This window comes from Bufo gargarizans, chromosome 1, assembly GCF_014858855.1.
Source record: "Bufo gargarizans isolate SCDJY-AF-19 chromosome 1, ASM1485885v1, whole genome shotgun sequence".
Taxonomy (NCBI): domain Eukaryota; kingdom Metazoa; phylum Chordata; class Amphibia; order Anura; family Bufonidae; genus Bufo; species Bufo gargarizans.
This window is the reverse complement of record NC_058080.1, coordinates 426,437,560-426,447,737: the sequence shown is the minus strand read 5'-3', so window position 1 is coordinate 426,447,737 and position 10,178 is coordinate 426,437,560. Positions and strand designations below refer to the sequence as shown.

General features: G+C 42.6%; 1 protein-coding gene across 1 annotated transcript; it reads right to left on the bottom strand.

Annotated features, from left to right (window-relative positions):
* Window positions 1-7,319: 7,319 nt before the first annotated feature.
* LOC122927637 (zinc finger MYM-type protein 1-like) lies at window positions 7,320-9,689 on the bottom strand. Its single transcript, XM_044279664.1, has one exon. It carries the CDS (start codon window positions 9,687-9,689, stop codon window positions 7,320-7,322), a length of 2,370 nt encoding a protein of 789 aa, XP_044135599.1.
* Window positions 9,690-10,178: the final 489 nt, after the last annotated feature.

Below are 10,178 nucleotides of genomic sequence, written 5' to 3'. Positions count from 1 at the left end.
CGGTATCTTGCGAGCTTCTGTGTACCTTCTCCCACGCCCGTACAGCTCTACACTTGTATAGTCTTTGCTGTGTTCGTGTTGTATTTGTTAAAATCGGCGGGTCAGGTCCTTAATTTTTGGGAAAACCGGCATCAGAGTCTTTGAACAGATGGGCTAGCAGTTCATACGGGGGTCTTGAGCCAAGCCAGACGCGTTTCTGGGCTTAATATCGCCCCTTCTTCAGTGGTACTCAATCCCCCATAAGTTCCCCCTTTATATAGCAGTTTCAGGTTCAAATCCCTGAATCAGGTGTGGGCTGTTATTTTTCCCACAAAACCCGATACGGATTTCCTAAGTAGCTGGTATAGCAGCAGTGATATTATTTTCTGCTTGTGATGGACTTCATATATTATCATCAACAAATTTAACTCCATGTTATTTGATTTCTTAAAAAAGTTACATATAGTTCATTCATTTTCCCTTTCAGAAGGCAATGAACCGCATATAATCGTTCTGCGGTATCAATGCGATTTTTTTCGATTTTGTTATTTTTTACTGCCGTCCGAGGTGAAACGAATTTCTCTGCCTTACATTCTATCTCAAATATAACACAAATATATTATATGACTCACTGTCCCACAAATATCCTCATTAACCCACTAATGTCTATTCTAAATATATCCATACATACGTCCCCATAATACATAAGCAGTCCTTTCTTTGCAATTAAATGTACTATTACTTATTTATTTTTTTGTATAAATATAAGACTCTAATGACATTTCATTGTTACTGATATTCTTATATTACTCTTCCGGAAAATGTTTTTCTTACATATTTGCATTTTTCGATATTTCTATGTGGTGGGTGTTTATTTCAGAAATTGGACAGACAGGATCCGCTAAGATGGACAGGGGGAGGCTCTCCACAAAGGGCCTAACCCTGTCAGTATTATATAGCCTGAATGGGGTTTTGCCGTCTGCGGGGGGCGTCCCCCAACTTCATAGGAATCTGAATAGTTCGAATTCCGCGTTCAATCCACCCGGAACCAGTGTGTTAAATTCATATATCCTTTGGGTCTCCAACCTTGACATTTTACCTATGTGGTCCCCCCCCCTCCATTCTTTATTCACTTTATCAATTGCTGCAAACATCATACCAGATGGATTTTTATCATGTATTACCTTAAAGTGTTTAGAAAGTGCATGTGTGTCTAGACCTTTTTTAATGTTCGTCACATGTTCGGAAATACGCTTTTTCAAGGTCCTCTTCGTCCTCCCTACATATTGCTTTCCGCATGGGCACTCTATTACATATATAACATTTTCTGAATTACATGATAAAAAAATCCCTAATCTTATGTTTATGTTGATTTATTCTTGATATGATTTCTACTGTCTTGCGCGGAAACTTAGTAATCTTGCAATTCCCACACTGTCCACATCTGTGAAATCCCTCCATATTAATCCAATTCTGTAAGGAGTGTATATCTTTTTTCTTTCTTTTAATTGTGGCCCCGTATCGGGTTTTGTGGGAAAAATAACAGCCCACACCTGATTCAGGGATTTGAACCTGAAACTGCTATATAAAGGGGGAACTTATGGGGGATTGAGTACCACTGAAGAAGGGGCGATATTAAGCCCCGAAACGCGTCTGGCTTGGCGAAAGACCCCCGTATGAACTGCTAGCCCATCTGTTCAAAGACTCTGACACGCCGATTTTAACAAATACAACATGAACACAGCAAAGACTATACAAGTGTAGAGCTGTACGGGCGTGGGAGAAGGTACACAGAAGCTCGCAAGATACCGGCTCTTATCTATAGCGGAGCGGTGTCCAGAGCGACTGAAGGGATCGGCAGAGTTTTTCTTCTATTTGCAGCAGCACTATCACACTGTACCGGAACAGCAGCTGAAGGAAAGTCTTATCTCTTAAGAACTCAGTGGGACGCCGCTGAAACAGTGAGTATAGCGGGACGCCGCTTAAACGCTCACCTAATGAATACTGCTTGAGACGTCTACTCCTGCACTTAGGATCCACTTAAAATATTCAAACAGCAACAGATATATGGACTGTTAAGATTCCAGGTTTTATTCTTGAGATTATGTGACTTTTACAATATATAGTATGTATTAGATTATTTTAGCAAGGTTATTTAGTATGTATTAACAACAATATCTCTTTTAGTACTGTAGTACTGTTATTTATACTACGGCTATCGATTTTATGGTATTTTATCAATATTGTTATTAACTAATAAAACATACGGTTTTCCATTAACCAGAGTGCCCAGTATTTTCCTTATTGAAAGCATGATCTGCTGCAATCCAACTGACCACCTGGTCGCACTGGTCTGACTTCAAGAGTGGTGTTCTGCGCCGCCCTGCAAACTGGGACATGAAGCTAGGTATCGTGGATGATTGTTTTTCTTGTGCTCTGTTTCACAGTTTCACCGTGCTCAGCATGCACCATCAGCATCACGGCCACTACCCCGTCCCTTACTGATTGCCTCCTTCATAATAAATGTTATATATGATTGAAAGTCTGTCACACGTACAGTAGCATAGGATTTGGAAGTGTATGTGCAGGGCCGGTGCAAGGATTTTTGCCAACACAAGCGAAGCTACATTTTAGCGCCCCCCCCCCCTTTCCCGCGCCCCATCCATGATCACATCATTAACCCCCGCCCGGACGGCCCTGGCCCCATCCATGATCACATCATTACCCCCTATTGACAATAGGGGGTAATGATGTGATCATGGATGGGGCCAGGGCCGACCGGGCCGGAGGGGTGGGAATGATGTGCCATGGGGGGGAGAAATGTGACACACAATAGGCTATTGTGTCACATTTCTCCCCCCCATGGCACTTAATCCCCCCCTGACGGACGGCTCTGGCCCCATCCATGATCACATCATTACCCCCTATTGTGTCACATTTTACCCCCCCATGGAACATCATTCCCCCCCCCCCCCGGCCCCCGGCCGACCCTTCCTGGCGGCCTGGCCCCATTCCCATGTCACATACAGTGGCATACTCAGAGTACAGACATTTACATTGTCCCCCCTGCCCTCCCTCCATCATGTCACGGTCACACAAACTAGCGCCAGAGCAGAGGCGCTCAGGCTTAGCACGGCATCAATGATGTGTTTAAAAAAATTAATTACAAAACAACAATAATTAATATTAGGGGGGGGGGCGGGGTGTGTGACCCCCCCAATATTAATGATTGTTGTTTTGTAATTAATTTTTTTAAACACATCATTGATGCCATGCTAAGCCTGAGCGCCTCTGCTCTGGCGCTAGTCAGTGTGTGCGCTAGCCTAGCGCTTTTTGCTCATGGGCGCTCATCTCATCATTTTGAATTAATTTTAAAACAAATGATCTGATATTAATTATTATAAAATAGCATTAAAAATTCAATTCAGACCTACGCCTACCCTAACAAGTCCTGACCTGTCCTGTCCTGACCACGTCTCCTGCTGCTGCTGGCTGCCAGAGGGCCAGTGTGCGTCTGACTCTGATCTGAATCATCTGCTCTCATCTTACTGGCGGGCGCGGCTGCCTGTGTCTGACTCAGACACAATCAGTCAGCTCGAGCCTCGCCTATGGTACCTGCGCTACCCGCCGCCGCCGTGCCGCTCTCACACCAGTCACGCCCCCTCTGCAGGTGACTGTGTTGTGTACTGTTGCCCTGACTACGATGAGCGCCGCCGGCCGACGCACGCAGGCTGGGGACGGGTGGTAATGTTGCCCTGACTATGACGAGCGCCGCAGCTGCCGGCCGGCACACGCAGGCTGGGGGCGGGCAGGTTCACTGACGGCGGCAGCGCTGCAGCACAAGCAAGTGCAAAAAAAAACGGCATTCATTCATTCTTCCGTTCTTCCGCCCTGCGCAGGCGCGCCCTAAGGCAGCCGCTTGGTCTGCCTTATGGTAGCGCCGGCCCTGTGTATGTGCAAACAAATTTAAAAAGGTAATTGGGATGTGGAAACGTCACACAGGAGATATCACATAGATAATCTCAATGCTGTCACCAGCGTCTAATTAAAAATTACAGGGAATGTCATAGGTATTTGGGATGAGGAAACATATGCTAAAAAGGAAACTATATGTCACATATATTTTTTGGATGTGCACACTTTACACAGGAAATGTGGCGCAGCTAATGTCACTGTCTGCAGCGGACACTGTCTACGGAAAAAGAACACTGTATGTCACAGATAAATTTGAGAAGCGCACACGTTACACTGCAGATGTGGTGCTGGTAATGTCACTGTCCGCAGCAGACACCATCTACTGAAAAAAATACACTGTATATCACAGATACATTTTTGAAGCGCACAAGTTACTGCAGATGCGGCGTTGGTAATGTCACTGTCCGCAGCAGACAACGTCTACGGAAAAAGTACCCTGTATGTTACAGATACATTTTTTAAGCGCACACGTTACACTGCAGATGTGGCACAGCTAATGTCACTGTCCGCAGCGCATACCATCTATTGAAAAAGTACACTATTTGTAACAGATATTTTTGGGATGCGCACACTTTACACAGGAGATGTGGCGCAGCTAATGTCACTGTCCGCAGCAGACACCGCCTATGGAAAAAAGACACCTGTATGTCACAGATATTTTTTGGATGTGCACACTTTACACAGGAGATGTGGCACAGTCTACGGAAAAAGTACCGTACATGTATGTCAGAAATTTTTGGGATGTGCATACTTTACACTGGAGATGTGGGGCAGCTAATGTCACTGTCCACAGCGGACACCATCTACGGAAAAAGGACACTGTATGTCACAGATATGTCTACGGAAAAAGTACACTGTATGTCACAGATATTTTTGGATGCGCACACTTTACACAGGAGATGTGGCGCAGCTAATGTCACTGTCCACAGCGGACATCGTCTACGGAAAAAGTACACTGTATGTCACAGATATTTTTGGATGCGCACACTTTACACAGGAGATGTGGCGCAGCTAATGTCACTGTCCACAGCGGACATCGTCTACGGAAAAAGTACACTGTATGTCACAGATATTTTTGTGATGCGCACACTTTACACAGGAGATGTGGCGCAGCTAATGTCACTGTCCGCAGCGGACATCGTCTAAGGAAAAAGTACACTGGATGTCAGATATTTTTTGGGTGCGCACACTTTACACTGGAGATGTGGTGCAGCTTATGTCGCTGTCCGCAGCGGACACCGTCTACGGAAAAAGAACTCTGTATGTCGCAGATATTTTTTGGATGCGCACACTTTACTCTGGAGATGTGACGCAGCTAATGTCGCTGTCTGCAGCGGCCTAACTATTGTACCCATTTAGCGCAGGATGCACTAAAAATAGATATTGCTGCCTCTCACAATAGTCCTTAGAAGGACTTTTGGGTCTGTAAAGTTTTAGCTATTTCGAGCAGGTTGCGCTAAAAATATAGATTGCTGCTGCCACACACAATAGTCCTTAAAAGGACTTTTGGGTCTCTGAAAAGTTTTGGTGGTAATAATATTCTTAAATCACTCCCTACACTGTCTGTCACTTCCTCAGCACAGCTCTCCCTGACTAAGAATGAGCAAAACATACGTCATCGGGTGCTATATAGCACCCGATGACGTGTGCAGGCCAGCCAATCACTGTAATGCCATCAGCCAACATGGCTACGGCATTACAGTGAGGGCAGTACTTACCTGCACATTTTTGGGCTGCATAGCAGCCAAGAAACATGCGGGGCGGAGACTCGAGCATTGTGCTCGTGCGCATGCGGTATTCGGCCGAATACCGCCATGTGCCGATCATCGACAGGTGCCGGACAGGTGTCACAAGGAGGGAAAACTTTTGGAAGATGGTGAAATAGTACGTAGCAGACCCTGTCAGCATCCTCAGTGATCCCTGTGTGCCTTACAACTATTGGGTATCCAAACTGGACACGTGGCACAAACTGGCGCTCTACGCCTTGGAGGTGCTGACCTGCCCCACCGCCAGTATTTTGTCAGAGCGTGTATTTAGTGCTACTGGGGGCATAATAACTGATAAGCGCATCTGCTTGAAAACGGAAAATGCTGACCGGTTGACTCTGACTTCTCTACTCCACCAGACAGGGCCGATCCTAGGGTCACAGGCGCCTGGGTGCAGAAATATTTCTGGCGCCCCCACGTGGGCGTGGTTATCTTACTAACTCCTCCCCTTTACAATGTTTCTATGGCAACAACTTCAGCCCCCAACTTCAGCCCCACCAATTTGCTTTGACAATAACTTAGTCAACGGCTTTGACAAGTCAAAATAAATGTTTTATTTATTGACAAATCTGTGTCAAGTGCATGTAAATCAAATAGTGCAAATAGTACAAATAGTGTACTTGGACTATAAATATGAACTGAACAATATAACATTTTTGAACAGAAAATGAGGTAGCAGAAAATCTATAATAACAGATGCAAAATATGCAAGATAGATTGATTCTGTACTTTTTACATTTTCAATAAATACAATAACTAAAGTGCAAATAACAGATTCATGCATACAATCAAGTGCAAATATCAATTAAATAAAGTTAAATAAACTTAAAGTGGCTTGCTTCCCGGCCTCCTTCTTAGCAACCAGCTATATACAGTGTGTTTAAAGAGGAAAAAAAACACAAAATGCATAAAAACTGCATGCAAAAAGGAGGGTTTAAAAACACAAAAAGCACTGCAAAACATGCCTGAAAAACGCATCATGGCAGCACAGCAGCCTAGATGTAAATCTAGTCTTAGAGTGCTCTGATTAACCCCAAATAAAGTTCAGCACTTCTAGTAGGTCTTTCCTAACATTTTCTTAGTCGCATCCTAGAACAAAATCCATGGTCCGCAGAGAGCTTTCAAAGCATCAGATGGATCTCATTGTTAGAAGGTATCAGTCAGGAGAAGGGTACAAAAGAATTTCCAAGGCATTAAAGATACACCATGGAACACAGTGAAGACAGTCATCATCAAGTGGAGAAAATATGTCACAACAGTGACATCACCAAGTACTGGACATCCCTCCAAAATTTATGAAAAGATGAGAAGAAACTGGTCAGGGAGGCTGCCAAGAGGCCTACAGCAACATTAAAGGAGCTGCAGGAATATATGGCAAGTGCTGGCTGTAAGGTGGTACATGTGACAACAATCTCCAGTATTCTTCAAATGCCTGGGCTATGGGGTAGAGTGGCACGCCTTTTCTTAAGAAAAACATCCAAGCCCAACTAAATATTGAAAACACACATCTGCAGTCTCCCAAAAAATGTTGGTACATTATCTTCTAGTTGTGAGACACTAGGAAAGGATGCATGCAGTGTGTACACATTGATTATTTAATCAAACAAAACGAACTCTTCGAGCCTTGGCAACAGCAAAATTTCTAATCACATCATCTATATCCAAGTCTTCGCAGAAGGATTTTTCAATGGATATAATGGATAAGTTGGTAAGTCTTGCCTGGGACATCGTGGAACGGAGATAATTTTTTATCAGCTTTAGTTTGGAAAATGAACGTTCCCCAGCAGCTACACTTACAGGAAGTGTCATCAATATTCTCAGTGAAACAGAAAGGTTTGGGAATGTGTTGGTCAAGTTATTCTCCACTAGATACTGCAAGATGTTGGTGACTGTCATCTCCTGGGTTAGAAAAGGTCGAATGGTGTCCAGTTCATCACAAAGATCTATTCCATTAATGTCAGAGTGGGATAACTGGCTGTCAGTTAATTTGTTTTGCAGATCCATGGAACACTTCAATATATCCTTTTTGTCCATCCCAAGTTTTGGGATTTCATATAAAAATGCAAATGTGTCACAGTGGCTCTGAAGTAATGTGAATCTCTCATTTATGGACTGGATGGATGTGTCCAAAACGGCAAAGAAAAAATTCACTTTAAAATATTGTGTAGGGTCTGCAAGAGACTCATCTTCATGTTCATAGTCAAAAATCTTCTTTTTCCGTCGAGGTCTAATTGTAAATGCATCAGGAAATTTTGCTTCACAATCAAGCTTTTCAGCTATTCCTTTGGCATCAGCTAGCGCATTCTCAAAGCCTTCATCAGACCTGTATTCCACCAAGTGCTTGATCAACTTCTCCAGTTCCTGTACACAGCCTGATAGGTTTGATGTTGTTTGCTGCATTATTTTGCTGATCACATTCACCTTTGATAATAATTCATACCAAATGACAATGGAACAGATGAATTTGAATGATTTTATTTTCGTTGCCAAGGATTGAGCTTGATGTTTAGTGTTAATGTCCCTGTTGTCATCATCTGAGATGTCATACAGTGCATCAAATACCTCAGGTAGGAAATATCGCAAGGGTTTAATTGCTGCAACTCTGCTTTCCCATCTGGTTTCGGAGAGTGGTTTTAAAGTTAGATTTGTAACGTGCTCCTTGAGTACTTGCCACCGTTGGGTGGATGAGGCAAAGAACACATAAAGTTCTTGAACGATGCCAAAGAAATCTATTGTCAGGAATGAAATCTTTGCAGCGTCATTCACCACCAAGTTGAGAGTATGTGCACTGCATGGCACAAAAAAGGCTCTTGGATTGATATTGAGTATTCTTTGCTGCAAACCATTATGTTTTCCTTTCATGTTTGCGCCATTGTCATAGCCTTGGCCACGCATATTCTCAATTGCAATGTGATTGTTCTTTAGGTAGGCCAGTAAAAAGGATGTCAGTCCTTCAGATGTTGTATTGTTTACTGGACAAAAATCAAGGAAGTGTTCTCGAACTTCAATTTTTTTTGCACTTTGATCTAGAACAACAAATCGGACAACAATACTAATCTGCTCAGTGTGGCTCATATCAGGAGTACAATCCAGGATAATGGAGAAATATTTGGACTCATTTAGGCTTCGTATAATTTTTTCTCTTATTTTTGTGCCAACTATGGCAATTATCTCATTCTGAATCTTGTAACCGAGATAATGTGGCATTTGTGAATGCTGTGAAATGGAGCACTGAATTCTCTGAATATGTTCAGATATGATGGGATCAAATTTCCCTATCATTTCAACCAATTTCAGGAAGTTACCATTATTGTTTTGAAACAAACGGGCATCACAGCCACGAAGCGCCAGATTTTGTCCTGCTAAATATTGGATAATGTAGATTATTCGCTGTATGACAGAATACCAGCGTTTCTCTTCTTGTTTAATGATCTTTTGATTGATATGATCAATGGTTGTTCCCTTTTCCAGAGCTCTTGAAAGATCCATCCATTTCTTATAATTTGTGATATGGATTGTGGTTTTTTCATGTCGGCTTAAATGTCTTGTCAGATGCTGCCAATCATTAAAGCCTTGTTTTGAGGCCAAAGCCATATTGTCACTGTTGAATATCCGGCAAGCAAAACACTGGACCGAATTATTAGCTGTAGAATAGATCAACCAATTTCTTGGTATCTTCTCTCCATTATCCAGTACTCTTTGGTAGTAAGAGATAGAAAAGCTCCTGTTGGTATCATCTTTTGGAAAAGTAAAAGCCTTTTCTTGAACAGGACCAATTTTTATCAAAGTTATTCTGTGTTGGTCATCTATATTTTCAGGCCAGAAAGCAGGATCACTTGAGATTCCATGTGATGCTGTTGATGGCTCTTCAAGTTCCATTTCAGTTTCATCATCCATAAGTACAATAGACTCAGTGTCTGACTCAGAGGAAACATCAGATATATCTTCCTCTTCAATGTCAAAATGCATCTCTGCTGCTGAAACAATGTAACCTGAAGTTACATCTCCAGTTGTTATTGGCTCAGTACAACACTCGGGATCCACGGGTACCAGATCATCATCACATTCTGATTCTTCCAATTGTTTATTTTTTTTCTCCTTCTCCCCTATGTGAAATGTCTATGACACTGGACCTTAACTCTTTGCTTGATGTTGATGCATCAGTGCAAAGGGAATCTTGACCACTGCTTAATGAAGAGTGTGGCTGTAAGAAGCTTGTAATAGAAGAAGTAATTTTTTTCAAAGCTTCTTCCTTTCTTTTTCGGCGTTGCTTGTATTGACATCCTGATAACTTTTTTTTTTTGCTAGACATCTAAGGGGAAAAGCAAATGTATACTACACTGATCAGCCACAACATTAAAACCACTGACAGGTGAAGTGAATAGCATTGATTATATTATTACAATGACACATGTCAAGGGGTGGGATATATTAGGCAACTACAATGGGGTCTAATGG